The sequence below is a fragment of the Polyodon spathula genome, chromosome 20 (genome assembly GCF_017654505.1).
Source record: "Polyodon spathula isolate WHYD16114869_AA chromosome 20, ASM1765450v1, whole genome shotgun sequence".
NCBI classification, from domain to species: Eukaryota; Metazoa; Chordata; class Actinopteri; order Acipenseriformes; family Polyodontidae; genus Polyodon; species Polyodon spathula.
In genome coordinates, this window is record NC_054553.1 from 27,382,695 (window position 1) to 27,399,705 (window position 17,011).

The 17,011-nt window shown below is 41.6% G+C and overlaps 2 protein-coding genes across 2 annotated transcripts; both read left to right on the top strand.

The window, feature by feature from the left end:
• The first annotated feature begins 62 nt into the window (after positions 1-62).
• On the top strand, positions 63-8,945 carry tmc8 (transmembrane channel-like 8). The gene is made up of 16 exons (XM_041219756.1): positions 63-204; positions 904-1,168; positions 1,422-1,570; positions 1,800-1,961; positions 2,107-2,180; positions 2,283-2,422; positions 2,821-2,968; positions 3,413-3,583; positions 3,711-3,856; positions 4,069-4,192; positions 4,347-4,444; positions 5,093-5,276; positions 5,510-5,637; positions 6,769-6,924; positions 7,591-7,669; positions 8,183-8,945. The coding sequence occupies exons 1-16, from the start codon at positions 156-158 to the stop codon at positions 8,420-8,422; spliced, it is 2,313 nt and encodes a 770-aa protein (XP_041075690.1). The 5' UTR covers positions 63-155; the 3' UTR covers positions 8,423-8,945.
• A 2,493-nt stretch (positions 8,946-11,438) lies between these two features.
• syngr2b (synaptogyrin 2b) lies at positions 11,439-16,483 on the top strand. Its single transcript, XM_041219762.1, has 4 exons — positions 11,439-11,704; positions 13,890-14,127; positions 14,412-14,548; positions 14,916-16,483. Exons 1-4 carry the CDS (start codon positions 11,612-11,614, stop codon positions 15,114-15,116), a joined length of 669 nt encoding a protein of 222 aa, XP_041075696.1. The 5' UTR covers positions 11,439-11,611; the 3' UTR covers positions 15,117-16,483.
• Positions 16,484-17,011: the final 528 nt, after the last annotated feature.

Consider the following 17,011-nt stretch of genomic DNA (forward strand, 5'->3'; position numbering starts at 1 on the left):
GAGGAAGCGATGGTGTACTCTTGGTTTCCTGTCATGTGATATGCAGTAACCGGTTTGAATGGTTTAATGCTGCTTTGTTATGAGCCATCACAAGGAGTCGTAAGCTTTCTTTCTTTTTTTTATTTTTGCAAAGTGCTGTGATAGAGAGCTGAGCCATGGAGGAAGAGGGCCAGGACTGTTTAGATTACTCACGTACGGTCTCGAGTAAGTTTGGGTTGAGAATCGTGGGGATTAGGGTGCAGTTTTAAATGTAGATGCTTCCTTCGAGCTCTTCCTTCCTGTAACTCAGCAAGACAAACTAAAAGCCATTATGCTGCATGCTGGTCTGGTTCGATTACCTTAGCATCTCTGATCAGAAGACAACAGACCGTATTCACAAAGCATTAACTCATTAGCTATGTAGAGAATAGTTTTTTTTCAAAGCTTTGTGGCCCAATATATTACGAAGAAATGATCTGACCCACCAAATATTTTATATAAAGCTTTGTGGCCCAATATAAGTTATAAGAAATGATCTGATATATATATATATATTATATATATTATATATATATTATATAATGTTTCAAACTAGATCCCAGGGTGGTTATATATATATATCATATATATTTTCAAAGAAACTCCCACCAAATATATAGGGTGGTATATATATATTATATATCATATTTTTATATAATAATATATAATATATATATATATATAATATATATATATATATATATATAATATATATATATAATATTACCATAAAAAAATGTATCTCCTAGTTTCACTTAAAATTTACGAAAGATTGGTAACCAAAGTAGTAGTAATTCAAACCAGTTGGTGTATTATAACTAGAATTTGCACTATATTCTAGTTGGTCAGGTGCATTTCCAGCTCATTTCATTCTGCTGTTTCCAGATGAGGGTTCAGAGTCCTGTTTCCTGGATCCCTCCTACTGCTACCACCAAACAGAGATCTTCTCTGAGCTGCCCAGCCAAAAAACCCTGAGGAAGAGGCCAGTGCAAGACAGCAGCCCCCGAGTGTCTGGAGAGGGGTCGGAGAGCCACAGGGCAGAGACAGTCAGCGCCAATTCCAGCCGGGATAGGGGCTGGGACCTCCTGAAAGACGACAGGCGCCCACTCCGAAACTACCCGCTCAGCATCGCTGAGAAGAGGCACATGAGGTGAGCGCCCTGCATTCAGAAAGGACTTTTTAAAAGTGGCATTATGAACATTTTGGTATTGTTTGATATCAGCATGGTGCTCACTCAAGATATTTCTCATAAGGGTGAGAACATGATCATTTGTCTCTTTTAATCTTTTACAATTAAATTGCACGTAGAGATCTATTAAATGTCACAGAAAGCAGTGATTGAGAGCACTGACACAGAAAAAACACAAAACTCGCGATGTCATACAGGTGTCTCCGTCTGTCAGGGAGACGCGTCGATCCTGGAGCGGCCAGATCAGCTGGTGGCTGTCATGGAAACAGAGCCAGCTCACCTCCTGGCGCCGTTTCCGCGAAAACCTGGCGAACGCGTTTCAGGACCTGAAGCCATGGAAGGGGCCACTCCGGGAGATTGAGGGTGAGAGACGTTTTTAGCGGGTTTTCCTTTCTAAGAGGTAAACGGTATAAAAGTATAGCATGCATTAGCAACGCTATATCACGATTTATCGTACTATTGTCCTCTAACACACCTTTCACTGCACACAGTAAACTGTATTTATTTTTTTAAAGTTTTACATACACTATGCACAGTAAACTTATGCAACCCATTGTAAGCCGCAATGTTTGTTTGTTTGAATTCTTCTTAGGAAAATTTGGCACTGGAGTGAAGTCGTTCTTCACCTTGCTTCACTGCCTCATCTATCTCAACCTGGTTTCCTGCGTTTTCATTGCTGGTCTTGTTGTGGTGCCTACTGCCCTGCTGAGATCAGAGTTGCTAGATGTGAACGAGACCAGCACCCACAGAACAGGCAAGCGAAACCTGACCTCACAGAAGTGGGCAAAACATATCTGTTAAAATACCCCACTGCAAACTTGTGTAAGGTTGCTGGCCATGCCTAGAGATCTTTATATCAATTAACAGAGAACAAGCTAACCTGTGGTCATTGTTTGCAGGGGAATGCAACAGCAGTGGTATAAGTGATAAGAAACCCTTCTACTCACACATTAAGGATTTCTTTTTGGGATCTGTAAGTATTGCTTTCTTTTTAAATAGAAACAGCATCTTCAAAAGCAGTCGTATAAAACGTGCAGATGTCTTGGTGTATTTCCCACTGTCTCGTTTGTCCCAGGGTTTTATGAAAGACTCCTACCTATTCTATGGGTTTTACCCAGGGGCTGGGTTGTCCCAGCACTCCTATAACATCCCCTTGATGTACCTGCTCTGCTCGGTTGGGATCTTGTTCCTCAGTCTGCTCTGGGTGGTGACAAGGTGAGCACAGACAGGAAAGAACCCTTCTGGTGTCTTTGTGCAAGAAGAGTTGTTTCCAGAATAACCAAATCCTCACAAAACTATGAACCAGAAATAAACAACCCAACATTTAGCTTAGTGGCTTGTAATTAGTCTTTCCAGTGACAATTAGGTGTGAATAGTTTTCAGACCACCTCATTATAGATTATCCCCATGCCATTGTCATGTAAAGTGAGGTACTTCTTTTATGGATAATGGCGGCCTCTGCAGGTGAGTCAAGGTAATAGGAAATAAATGCAATAACTGTAATGCATGTCAGACAACAAATGGTCAAAGACAGCTCACTTTGAGGGTACATTTGAAGTGAATGAGTATGAAGCTTTATCCAGAACCATACTGTGCACTTCCCCTTACCCAAGGTTGGGGAGAGATTACAAGGTGCGGTGGATGCAGGGCCGACAGTACAAGACCCTGCTGAGCTTCAAGATCTTTGCCGGCTGGGATTTCTGCATCCGGGAGACAGAATCGGCCACACTGAAACAGAGCAGAATCAGGAACGACCTCAAGGTGAGGTAGAGTCCTGGGCACAGCAGGTTCCTTGCTTTTACCACTGAAGCATGATGACAGCTGGAGTGCCAGACAGCACCAGAGATGTTATTGTAAAAAAGAACTGCAACGCAACTAGTAAAACAAAGAGCTAGGGCTTCGCGGTCCCTAAACTCCTGGGTTGTTTCGCACTAGTTTTGTTATATTTCCATTTGGATTTTATGTTCACAAAAATTCTGCAGATTGCACCAAAAAGCTTTGGTCAAGAGGAGCCAATGTAGTCCTTGGGGACGATCAAATTCCTTGGACAATTTTAGACCTCCCTCCACCTCATTATATGTTATCATCATGTCGCCTTTACCAGAGACTTGTATCGTTTTATGTTTTCCAATAGACAGAGCCTGCTTCGTATAGAGGTAGACAGCAGCCCGGTTGTTGCTCACTGTGTTCTCTCGTTGGTGTCAGATGGACCTGGATGAGGAGCAGTATCATCAGCGCGTCTCCGAGCGGACGGTGAAGCAGCGGGCTCTGCTCTGCCTTATCAGAGTCGTCCTCAACCTGATTGTGCTCACGCTGCTCGCTGGAGCCTTCTTTGTCATCTACCAAGCCACGCAGGTGTCCCAGAAATACCAGCAGGTAAGTGGGCTCCAGGGGGACTTGGAGGGATCGTTGTAATAATCCACAGTTTGGAGGGATTATTATTAGCTATGCTGATGCTGTCTGCGGATGCTGCAGTCCTTTGTGTCACTCTGTTATTTCTCAGTTCTCGGAGTCCTACAGCTTTCTGATTGAATACCTGCCATCCCTGTCCATCACCCTGATCAACTTCCTGCTGCCCCAGGTGTTCCGCAGGCTGGTCAAGTTTGAGGATTACTTGCTTACCACCCAGATCAACCTGACCCTCTTCAGGTGAGGAGCAACGTTCTCAGCACACTGTTTATTCAGGCATAATATAATACTCTGGATTTATCACAATATAAAGCACACCCATGCATTTAAAAAAAAAAAACTACAGCTGTGTGTATTTGGGGGATCTGTTTCAATGATCTTTTGCAGTCTCTGAGAGCCCTGCTAATGGAAGTTGATAAGGAGGGTTCTTTGATTGTGTTCCACTCATGTAGGTGCGTCTTTCTCAAGCTGTCCAGCCTGGGGATGTTCCTTTTCTCCCTCTATCAGCAGATCTTCTGCTCTGGGAACTTGGAGAATCCCAAATGCAAAACCTGCAGATACAATTGCGATTACCAGGTAAGCCTGCAATTCAGGTAATTTTGGAGCTGTTGCGGGGGGGTGGGCAATTAATGGAGCAAACATGGGGTAGAATTGATTAGGAATCAATGATTTGAATGATTCGGTGCATCCTCCTACTGTCATGAGGACAGTTCTTGTTTGTCTGTTGCAGTGCTGGGAGACGAAGGTGGGGCAGGAGATATACAAACTGTTGCTGTTTGATTTTCTGGCCTGCATCGGGACCACGTTCCTCCTTGACTACCCAAGAAAGTACGGACTCTTATTTTTTTTTGCATCTGTCTGTTTTGTATTGAATACTGGTAACAGTGGCATTGCTAGACCGTCCCGTCACAACAGAGTCCCCAGTGCCTCACCTCATCTTGGGAGAGTGAGTGATGGTTTGAACCCCATTCACATTGCATTGCAAACAGGTAGCATTGCATTGGCTCCCTGGGGTTACCTGGCTCATTTGGCAAAGCAGACAGGTGATCTCTCCACTCCAAACAGTGTTATATCTTCAATCCCTGCCTCCTTTATTCTGTCTCATACCAGGGATTCATTTGACCCGGACCGCACCGGATCTTGTGCAGGTGAAAACTATATAGTTTTAAAATGATGAACCGTATGGTGGGGGGGGGGGAACAATTTTTTTTTTGTTACATAAGTACAATAAAAATAAAAAAACGCTTTCTTGTTCCATTAATTGAATGACAAAAGTATGTGTCTGTCTGTGTGTGTTTCTGGGTTTCTGTGCCTGCGTGTGTCTGTGTATCTGTTTGTGTGTCTGTTTGCATGTGTCTGTGTGTGCGTGTGTTTCTGTGTGTTTGCTGATGTTCTCTGGTGAAGTCTACATGTCTGTGTGCATGTGTTTCTTTGTGTGTGTGTTCATGTTCCCTGGTGATGTCGCTCGCTCTGCAGGGTTCTGGTGGAGAAGTGCTCATGGCGGCTGGTCCAGTTCATTGGAAAGGATCGCTTCATCGTCCCCTTGAACGTGCTGAACATCGTCTATAGCCAGACCCTCACCTGGACAGGCCTGTTCTACTGCCCCCTGCTGCCCCTGCTCAACTGTGTCATGCTGTTCCTCATGTTCTACATCAAGAAGGTAGGGCAGCTCACTGCAGCCTCCCCACCTCCACAGCATGGTGGGTCTGTATGAAACACGCAGATGAAGGCAGGAGCCCAAACTTTCGTCTGCTTGGCGTCTATCGATCTATCGATTAATAGATAAGGGCAGAATCCTTGGATTCTTAAGTGTCCAATGTGCTGCAGTGTAATTTCCTAACCCTGCTGTTCTGATGATCAGGTAACCCCCCTCTTCCCAACCTGTTCCTGCAGTTCAGCCTGTACAACTGCCAGCCAGCCAAGAGAATGTTCCGCTCGTCCAGCTCCTCTGTGTTCTTCCAGTGTGTGCTGCTTTTGGGGCTCCTCCTGGCACTGGTCTCTGTCGGAGTCAGCATCTTCATGTAAGCTCACACAGCAGCTGTCACCCAGTTTACTCAATTATTGCCTGTGCCTTACCACGGCTTCACTATACCTTCCTTTCCTTTCCTACACTTTTACTGGATCTTTTTTTTTTTTTTTTTTTTTTTTGCACCATGTTGTAATTGTCCTTCTAGGAGGGACCGAATGTTGCATTGAGTTGCATTGTTGCATTTTTTTTTATATTTCTGCGTATAATAAGATGCAATTCAATTGTTTTAATTTCCCTCTGTGGCAGAGCAGAGCTCTGCCCTATATAGATTGGCAGGGATGGGGTTAAATTTCCCTCCCTGCCTGGGTTTATTGTGTTCAGGTGGCTGGGGTTGATTGGAGTAATTAACGATCAATCAGCACCCAGCCACCTGACATAAAAGGAGGACTCAGCTTCCCATTAGGGGAGAAGGGAGCTGAGGAAGCAAGCATGTGGTTGTGCTTGCTTTTGTGGTTTTGTGGTTTTTTTTTAATTTTCTAATCCAGTGAAGGCATCACCCAGCCTGGAAACCTTTATTTTTGTAGTTTTTGCTTTTGTGTTTTGTTATTTGTGTTTAAATATCTTTGTTTTCGCCCTTGTGCTCTTTTATTTTGTGTTTATTTTTAATAAAAGTATTATTTTTTTGAACTGCAGTCTGTCACTGGGCCTCTGTCCACTCGCCAGCCTGTCACACCCTCATACTTCTATGTTTCTTTTTCAGTACCTGAACAATTGTCGTTTTGGTGTGTACTTCAACATCCCTCAAGCAAATAAAAATTGGGATTGTTTTTGCTGTTCTATATATTCTAAGGGTTTACTATAGAATATATAGAGTGTGTACTATATGAACAGTGATTGTATCAGACCCTGTGGATCAAGGGCATTTTGTTGTTATATAGCAAATAATATATGGAGTAAGGATTTGTTATATATATATATATATATATATAGAGAGAGAGAGAGAGAGAGAGAGAGAGAGAGAGAGAGAGAGAGAGAGAGAATTTCTATATTTCTAGTAAGCTTTTGCATTCTTCCATTGAGGAAAATACCTAGTGTGTGGTGTGTAGAGATATTAATGCAGCATGTAGACCCTCAATGGAAATACAGCCTCGTACTGTTCTCCTCTCTTTAATTGCGCCTCCAGAAGCTGCTGTTCCCAAGTCTGTGGTCCATTTCAGCGGTATAACCTGAGCTTTGAGGTGGTGGCAGCCTGCATCAACACTCTCCCAGGAGTCGCTCAGAGAGCTCTCTATTATATCCTGTCAGAGGCCTTTGCCATCCCCTTGATCATCTCCGAATGGTACGTTAAACCAGCCAAGTTTAACAGCAAGTGGGGGAGCTGGATAAGCTAGCCCAGGTGGGACACACAACTGTGATAAAGTTTACTCAAACTTCTCATTCCACTCATCAAACGTTTCTAAGCCAGCAGCAGTCTAGAAAGAGTTTCGAGAAAAGGCAAATATGCTGCACACAAATATGGCTTGGATGCGTTTTACAGGCATGCAACAGATATTGTTTTGAATAACAATTTTAAAAAAGCCAATTACAATGCCAATACCAGACACCCATTGACATGTCAATAACACAGTGTTATATTGTACTGTTCTGTACTCTTGCAATTATCTAATCAGTGTTTTCAAAAACACTTGACACCACCATTATTATTATTATTATTATTATTATTATTATTATTATTATATGGAGAAGACACATGTGGCTATTTTTCCAAAGCCTTCACTCCAGTTTTAATTAAATCAAATCTTTTGAAAATAAGAACATTTTAAGTTAAATGAGAAACAGTCAACCTGGGAGTGCATGAGTTATGTTTCTTAGACGTGTGGTTCTACTTTTTAAAATTGAAAGGTGTTTTTCTCCATTTGAAAAAGTAGGAGTAAATTAAAGACTGGAAAATATATGGAACAGTGTTCTGTGCGTTGTTGGTAACTGTCAGTGTTTCTATCCACAGCATTCTGCTGACCTTCTACGTTTCCCTGGTCAGAGCGCACCAAGGCACTATTGAAGAACTGAAAGAGAAGCTGGTCATGGTGAGCATAGTGATGATAGTCATAGTAGCAAGATAGCAGGGGTTTGTGAGCTAAGGGTCTTTAAGTGGCTCATCTGGTAAAGGCATGTAGCGTGCAGACTGAGTCAGATTTGCATGTGGGCAAATTCCACAGTGAGCATCACATTGGCTGTGGAGCTCCTGTGGGTTAGACAGGGAGTCACCTCACCCCACTACAGTGGCTGGCCAAGCCTGGTGATTTTTGGGAACAAGAGGACAGTGATGGGGATATACAGTCAGGAGTACATACCTATTCAAAAATTCAGTCTTGCTGAGAGTCTGAGATCTAAAAAGATTCCAAGGTGCTTTGCTAGAAACAGTTTAATGTTACATGATACAATCTTCATCAATATAGCGCCTTTCGTGACATAGTTAATGGCCAAGTCGCCCCAAGCCACGAGGAACAGAAATTAGAAAAGATAATTGTCAGACCAAGCCCTTGTCTACCTATACCCAAATGCATAACATTTGTGATTCCACCCCCCCACCGCCTCAGGATGTTACTGATAAACGATTCTTGGTGAAGAAGCTCTCAGCTTTGGCCAAAAAGTACAAAGGTGAGCTGGACAGAAACATCTCGACAGACAGCAGTGGAGACGGCCCTTCAAGGGAGGGCCCGGTGGACCCCTGTGGCTTCCGACCTGCAATGAGCCGCCCGGGACACAGCAAGGAGTCTGGGGGGGGGCCCAGAAGTACACCAGCAAGAAGAATAAATGAGAAGATGAACCTTGTGTAGATAATTATAATGGTCAGATTGATGGCCGTAATTATAATATAATACATAGCTGTTTGGCTGTAGCTTTGTCAGGCTGTATAGCCCAGTATTTCAGGAGTAATGTGATGTGTTTATGCTACTTGATGTAATTTAAGCATCATTTACTACTGTGTGTTTCTGTCCTGTTTTTTGGCACTGGTAATAGCATCGCTTAATACCGGTTCCCATTTGTGCCTCTGCTCAGCTGTGCATTTCCTCCTTACTTGTCTTCAAAACCAGCTTCTTTTGTTTCATAGCCTTCAGGGTAAGGCAATGAGGAACAAGTCGAATAACAGAGCAGTGCTGAATGGTTTGGTTTTGCGTGGGGTGTGTCACAATCCCATGTAGAAGCCCAGCAAAGTGGCTTAGATAAGCATGAGAAAGAACAGGGACTATAGATCAAGCATGTGGGTTAACAGTGATGGTAATTAGTATAGGCTGCTGAACACTTCATATAGTAAAACTGGCATGACAACTGCTGTGTTTCAATAAACAATATCATTTACCATGGCTACTTTGTTTTTCTCCTGCTTATTTAGTATGCAGTAAGATTTTTTTTTTTTTTTTAACCACACCTCTTTGTACATTACCATCCTCCCCAGTTTATTTGAACTCACACTGTCATGCTTTTATCATGCTGGACCACAGTAAACTACCCTTAGAGCTACAGGCAAACAGTATGCTCTCTGCGTGTCTCCTTCCAGGTCATCCTGAAGCAGAACTTCTTCTCAAGCTTAGGACCCTGAGCAACTGGATTACCTCATCTCACTTTAGCACTAATTGGGGTCTGCAGAACCAGCCATTGCAGTTTGTATTCCTTCAACATTTGAGTCTATTGATCTAAAAACAGTGGCAAATATAAATACAGTGAAAAGCTGGTTCAGTCTGCGATGCCTTCGACGAGACACACTGCATCAAGAGCGCCGCCCTTCAGGCTGAAGTGAAAGGTACTGCAATGTGCTCTCTCAGCTGATCCCCACTGGAACCTATTAGCAGCAACTGCACTTACGATATGTGTAGATCTCGCTCTCAGAATGTCAACCACAAAGAATTCTAAACGTTTAAGCTGCAATGTAAACACATAAAGCATGTCAATATCGGGGATTCATCTGTTTTTTACTTAGATTTAATGACATGTTTAAAAGTGTCTGGTGGCTTCCTCTGATCATGTGGAGAGTGCACTATCTCTTGCACTCTTTGCATGACAGTTCCAACACAGCAAAGAGTGAGCGAGAAATGCACTCCCAACTTGACTAGAGAGAGCCACCGAACACTTAGAAACATACATGAAGATGTTTCTGTCTGATTTGGAAATGCAGCCCACATATTTTTCACAATGTGATAGTGTGTTGGTCTGAACCTGTTTCACTTCCCTGTCAATATCTTCTGTGTCGTGCATCAACTTCTTGATACCTGATGCCATACAGCAGTTCCTTATCGTAGCGATATAGAATATGGTGTCACAGCTGCCAATGTGGTGTCAATTTAGTGTCTGGATTCAATTTGCTTAGCTGGAAACCTGCATAACTATCAGTTCTAAGCGTCTTTAAACCACTGCTGGAATACGGTAAAGCAATGGTAAGTATTGTAAAGAATAGCGAGGCATGGTACAGGTAAACTATGGTAAATGCATAGTGTATGCGTGGGAGAACTGCACATGTAGGGAACCCCTGACCATACTTAGTCTAAATGTACTGACTGTACATCTGGGCCATAAAAGATTCAAAGCTTGAGTTTCTTATAGTTGTGACAAAAAAGCTACACCTATTCACACAGCAAGACACGTTATACCAATAGAAAGCAGTGGTGCACATGCACCTTCCTAATGAAAGCAGTGGTGCACATGCATCTTCCTAATGAAAGCAGTGGTGCACATGCATCTTCCTAATGAAAGCAGTGGTGCACATGCATCTTCCTAATGAAAGCAGTGGTGCACATGCATCTTCCTAATGAAAGCAGTGGTGCACATGCATCTTCCTAATGAAAGCAGTGGGGCACATGCATCTTCCTAATGAAAGCAGTGGGGCACATGCATCTTCCTAATGAAAGTGCAGTTAGACTACCTTGGTACTGCATTGCAACCTCAGCAACAAAGTTGGCTAGGGGTGCATTCTTGTAAGGCATATTTAAATCTGCTCAGAATATGCGCGTCGAAAAATTGCAACTTTTAGTTTCTGTGGAAGCAATCTGCTCATTTCGCAAAAGAGTTTGCTTTTGCGTTCCTTTGCAAATGGTCGAGAAAGACGTGGTTCATCGTCTGGCGCTGCTCTTTTACGTGAACTGTTTAGCTTATATAAATTACCTCGACAAGAGGTGCCGCTGTGGTTTGTTTGAAGTGGTGTACACTTGGTTGTCAGCTGCTACACCGAGGGCATCTTTATGGTGCGTTTGCACGTCACCGCCAGCTCGTGCCTTGGTCGTGGTCAGCAGTCTGTCGCGTGGTTGGTAGCCTAAGCAAGGATGGTCAAAAACAACTGTAATCAATGTCATTCATTTTTTATTTATTTTTTCAAGGTTGTAATTACGTCTTATTGCACCATATACATGACGGTAATTCCGATTTAGAAGGGGAGCTACTGTAAAAAGTATCTGCTTTATTCTGCTTAGCTTTGTAACATAGCATGTGTACCCTTTCCTTGAGGAATGAGGTTCCAATCTCGATCCAGTTTCCACATCCAGTCATATGATGGTCCTTAGGGAGCGTCTACAATTGCCCGTATTCAATGCAGTGAAAAATGAAAAGACAATATTAAGTTTGGTTTCTTTATTACTGTATTAAACACAGAACAGTATTTTCCTGTCTATCATTTAGTATTTTTAGCATATGAAAAACTAGCGCATAATCATTAAAGATATACATATTATGGTATGCTAATTCCTCGTATATCAATGTATTACTAAAAATCTATTGAATATGTCGTCTTTTTTGTTCGGAGACGGACTTCTCGAAGTCTGAAGTATATATTTCTAGCTGTCACTTTGTTGACGTTGCCTGAAAGTTGTTGTTAAGTCCTGACTTGCCCTTTATAGACGTGATTGGAGTTTTTTTTTTTACTTTAAGGAAACAGGAGGAAAATAAAGTTGTATATTTTGTGAAGCGAGGAGGGACAAGGTTACTGTAGTTAGGTTTCAGTTTGTTAATTTTGGACACTTAAAAATTAAAAATAAAACATGGAGACATACGGCGCTTCAAATGCCGGGGGTGCCTTCGACTTCATACATTTTGCGCAACAGTCGCAAACTATTTCACGGGTTTTGAGTTGGGTGAGTTGACAAAATAGTATGAACTGATACAAAATAACAAAACTACTCTTGAGAAGTACAGTGCACAAATATTAATAGCAACACTTATGAAAGAGCGACTATTTTCTATGACTCATATAAATAACGTCACTGGTATGTTGTCTTTGTATACATAGATAACGTGTAAAATGCTTCTCACACCTATTTCGCAGTTAAGACGTTTTGTTAAAAAAAAAAAAAAAAAAAAAAGGTTAATACTATCTGGTCGTATTTTATTTCAAAGTAGTGAGCATCTGTTATTATTATGGTCCTAAGCAATCATGTTGTTGCTAGAACATGTACTGTATTTTAATTGTCAACATGTAAATACGTCAAACATAACGAGCGTGGAATTGCCATTGGTAACCTGCTTAGGTCACAGGCAAAGAGAACACGTACCGTACAATGACTTGGCGTCTAGTCGTAGATTTTAGTTGTGTGATGCACACAAGTAATTACAAAATTGCCTGTCAGTGGTTTATCAATGTGAAAATTGTTACGCGTATTGTCAGTGACTGGTGCATTTGATATTATTCTCATTAATAATAGCTGGGTGCTGTGTTCTGAAAAGAAAAGCTATCGTGTGATTCCTGTAACAAGGGCGATGGCAGAAACACGTCCTCTCATGCGAATCTCCGCTATCATGGTTTTAATGGCATCTTAAAACATTGTCATGATACACGTTTTAAGTGTGACATCTTTCAAATGTATTGCTTAAAAAAATCCTAGGTACAGTATACAGGTACAGAACGTGCTGTCCCTTCTGTCTCCAGCATGAGGACTGGAGTAATATAAACAGGAGCAGGTGGTATGAAATGGAATACCTGGGCTGCAGCTCAGTCAGTCTTGTGCTTCTGGTGACTGTCTTGCACATGGTGTTATCGGAACCCGAGTTCATGGCTATTCCAAGCAGTGATCCACAACTGGGGGCCAGGCCAACGCTGAACTGGTGTTGCGGCTGGGAAAACGCATACATATTCACATGAATTAAGGGAGTGGGTCAAAATAATGAAGGTTGCATTTATTAGGGTTCCTTATTTATCCTAATTTACAGTGCTTTCTGTAGCTTGCGAATATTGCTTGACAAATCGCATCAAAAACGTTCTCCTCAAGCCCTTGATCCACTACATCAGCTGTCAATTCTGTACTTGGCAATTGATGCTGGTAATGTTTCCTGTCAATAAACAAAAGTAAGTACATGTTTGAACTGAAAGGAAACATTTGGGGATTTTTCAATTATAATTGCAGTACAGTCTCTTCATAGGAAGTGGCTTATTTACCCCTGCAGCCTTCTGACCTATCTTTGTCATCTAAGCAATCAATGGCCATCTTTTAAAGTGCTATTTAAAAAAAAATGCATTTGAAACAGTAAGAGTGAGCCCTTGCTAGAACAAACTACTACATTTTCATCCTTGCAGAACATTTTATATAGGCATACATTCTGTTACCTTAGTTACCCTTGGGTAAACACCAAAGAATAAATATCCATAGCGTCTCCTCCTGCTTGTAACATAACATTCTGTGTGTGTCTTGCATGTGTGTGTGTGTCTGTATAATACACTTTGTCTATTTCATTATCGCACTAACATAATGGAGGGGGGACAAGCAGTAAAACAAATAGTTACTATTCGCTTTGACAGTTGTGTAAAATCAATGCAGTCAAACCCCTAGCAATGGGAGAACCTGATTCCCACATGCTGTAAATTAGACACATTTTAGAATTGTATGCGGAATTGCCACATCCCTGATGAAAGTCAGGGCAATGAATAATAAGACTGGTCGGTCTCAATTTCTAAAACGCAGACCTTCCTTTAGAACAGGTGCTACTTTTTCTCTCATGAGCTGCGGACATTTTTCAGTCTAAGGTGTTCCCTCTTGTGGACTTAAACTCCAAGTACAGCAATAGCAGTGCACATTTACTATTTCACAGATCCCTTTTTAACACTTAACTACATAGATCACAAATTAATGCTTAGTTCTAGTTGTGCAGTTCCACGCTAATGCTCCTTCATTAGCAACAAGTCCTACTTCCTAGTTTTGTTTTTAGTTTTTTGCTTGCATGCTAAAATCTATGTGAAACGCCTATAACAAATGTAACCCAGAACTATACTGCTGAGAATGAAACAGCAGACATGGTGTGACAATCGGGTATGTATTTCTTCTTCAGGTCTTTGCCATCATAGTGTTTGCGTGCATCACGGAGGAGGGCTACATCAACCAACCGAGCAGCTCGGAGCAGCAATGTATCTTCGGCGGGAGTCTGGATGCCTGTCGCTACGGGGTGGGCATTGGCTTGCTGGCCTTCCTCACCGCCACCGCCTTCTTCATCCTCGACATCTACTTCCCACAGATCAGCAACGCCAACAAGAGGAAATACATTGTCATTGCCGACCACGTCTCGTCAGGTACAAGCTCAGAATCCGTCTCCCCTCTAGAGTTTGTGATGACCCCCAGCTTGACTTCGTCATGCCGTGTGACATTTAAGTTCTCAACTTGCAGCGATTGTAAAACCACCCTGGCGTTGGGTCCAGTCTGACCCTCAATTCCATTGTCGGAGAGAACAAGGTATTGCAGTGTGAGGGGTCCTATCAATGTCATGCAGCAGAATGTTCTATTAGAAGTATTGGAGCAGAGCTGAGTGCTGCTAGATAACGTTGTTCTGACTATCTTATCCTGCCTGTGGTTTCAGGTGCATTGTCATTCCTGTGGTTTGTGGGATTCTGCTTTCTGACCAATAAGTGGGTGACGATGGCAAAACCCCCCCTCATTGGATCAGATAGTGCAAGGGCCGTTATTACCTTTAGCTTCTTCTCCATCTTCACCTGGGTAAGAACCAGCCCTCAAACACCCCCTGATTCACCTCCTTACCTGTCATTCTCTTGTACAGTAACGCAAAATGTAAATTTTTCTTTTGACTGCTGCAACTGGATTTTAATCCTGATTCCAAAAGAAAAAAAAGGTAACCTATTTTAGTGTACTCATTAATCTAATGCATAGGAATTGTAAAATTGGTAAAATCCAGGTAAACCACAGTGAGGATTTACAATGTGATATACAGGTTCTAGAGAATTGTATATATATATGTATATATATATATATATATATTCTTAAGTGTGGTTTTTGACCACCAAAAAAAACTGAGGGAAGGGGGGGGGCCTTGACCCCCCCCCCCCCCAACCCCCCGTTTTATCAGGGACTGCTGGCATACTTTGCCCTGAGAAGGTACCGTAAGGGAATGGAGGAGTTTCCCCAGAACTTTACTGACCCAGCCCCCAACACCACAGCCAGCTATGCTGGATACCCTCCAGTTGGCGTCGAGAGCTACCAGCAGCCTCCCTTCGTCGCAAACCCAGAGCCGAGCAGCGAGGGGGGGTACCAGCCTCCAGTCTACTGAGAGGTTTAACACAGAGCCTGGACCAATGACAAAGACTGGGCCTGGCGCCAACAATCTGTCGCTAGGAGGAGTTCATAAAGGCCTGTTTCTGAATTCTTACTGTTTATGGTAGACAGAAGCATTTTTATTTGGAATATGTTAATTTCTCAAACTCAAAAAAGTGTTTGCATAAACAAATCAAGTTTTTTTTATCATTAGGGATTTGAATAATTTTTGCAGTCTTCATTCATATCAAGTCTTATTTCCCTAAAAGCACTACAACACTACAACTATAGTATTAAAACATAACAACCACATTGTGTGATTATATATATTTTTTCTACAGTAGTAAGTGCAGTCTCCAAGAAAATACCGCAGGTGTTTTAAATTAGTTTTAAATTAGTTGAATTGGTTTCACCTATACAGTAATCAGCTTGTTTCTAAACACACTCCAGATCTACAGGTAGTATAAAGCCATCCTATTTGAAATAAAAAATAATTTCAATCCCAAGTTTAAGTAAAATATAATAGAATGGGATGAGCAATAGCTAAATCTATTAAATCGCATCTTTTCAAAATAAAATATGATCATTACATTTTTTATTCCCTGAAGCATCACAAGAGCAGAGAGCATGCAAGATATTGAGAGACCCTTCTCCTTTATGTACTCCTGTCCTATATTATTATTATTATTATTATTATTATTATTATTATTTTACTTGCATGTCAGTACAAAGGTTTGAGAGCAAAGGTCCAGCCCTTTCTTACTGTCTGCGTTGCAACGGCCAGGCCTAGTGAGCTGCAGCGGGTATGTCCGTGCGAGGAGTGGAGAACAGAACTAGCTGTCACATCGAAACCTCTTCTGAGGTCATGGGTGTTCTACCCTGTGGAGTTCTCCCTGGACTCTGTGTCTGGAAGCAGTGTGTGTTCCGTGCAGCAGAAGCAGGGCTGATGGGAGTTTGACCAGCTCTTTAGCCAAGTCGAGTGCTCTGCTTACCTGGGCACAGCATCCAGGGAGAGCCCTGGTCTCTTAACTGTTTTTAAAATCAGGATTGTAAATAAACTCTGTAAATTGTGCTCTTCTCCAAACCCATCTGCCGCTAGTAGCCTTCAAGCATTGATATCACTATAAATACAAAGTTCACGGTGTGGATACAATGTACAATGTACCTTAATACTGCCTTAATACTGCAACGGACGCTTATGCCTGTTCTTGTTTTGATACGCTGTGCATGCGTTTGTGTGTGTATATAAAGGACAAACTTTGATTGCCTCACTATATTTTTTTTAGTTCATATTTTACAGATCTGTGTGGTCTATACAATTAAGAACTTAACTTTTTTTTTAAGAGGACATGATTTAGATAAATTGATTTAAAATATATGAAGAAACTATATATATATATCTATATATATATATTATATATATATATATATATATATAGATATATATAAACAAAGTTATAAAATGTGCCAAAGCATGTTTGATACCCGCTATGTAATTATTTTGTAATGATTACTTCCGGGACTGTGTTAGGGTGTGGTGTTTATCTGTGGTAAAATACCAGATTGGGACTCTGGAAATTCTTCATGTGTCACAAAGGAAATAGCATGCACATCAACCAAATGTAATCTAGATTTAAAACCAAAGATTTTGAACTTCGCTGTATAACACATTAACCCAAAAAGGCAGTGCTGCTTTTTTACTTGACATTGTACTGATTAGACTCTTCTGAATCAGTTTGATTGTAAGCCAGTGTTTCAGGGCTCCACATTGAAAGAAGTTTGGTGTAATAGTTCACTAGTACTGGAAAGCAGTTCATTATGAGTACTGGTGCTTGTAGCTGGTGGAAACGAGATAACATTCACACCTCAATTAGCATAGGTTTTGACTATCTAACCCAAGGTAACATTAGG

What these genes read in the sequence shown, in the direction of transcription:
- tmc8 (XM_041219756.1), top strand. Translation starts at nt 156, where the DNA reads ATGGAGGAAGAGGGCCAGGACTGTTTAGATTACTCACGTACGGTCTCG. An exon ending in GCCACTCCGGGAGATTGAGG is followed by an intron (nt 1,571 to 1,799) that starts GTGAGAGACGTT and finishes AATTCTTCTTAG; the next exon opens with GAAAATTTGGCACTGGAGTG. An exon ending in TGAAAGAGAAGCTGGTCATG is followed by an intron (nt 7,670 to 8,182) that starts GTGAGCATAGTG and finishes CCACCGCCTCAG; the next exon opens with GATGTTACTGATAAACGATT.
- syngr2b (XM_041219762.1), top strand. Translation starts at nt 11,612, where the DNA reads ATGGAGACATACGGCGCTTCAAATGCCGGGGGTGCCTTCGACTTCATA. An exon ending in TGCCGACCACGTCTCGTCAG is followed by an intron (nt 14,128 to 14,411) that starts GTACAAGCTCAG and finishes CTGTGGTTTCAG; the next exon opens with GTGCATTGTCATTCCTGTGG. An exon ending in TCTTCTCCATCTTCACCTGG is followed by an intron (nt 14,549 to 14,915) that starts GTAAGAACCAGC and finishes CCGTTTTATCAG; the next exon opens with GGACTGCTGGCATACTTTGC.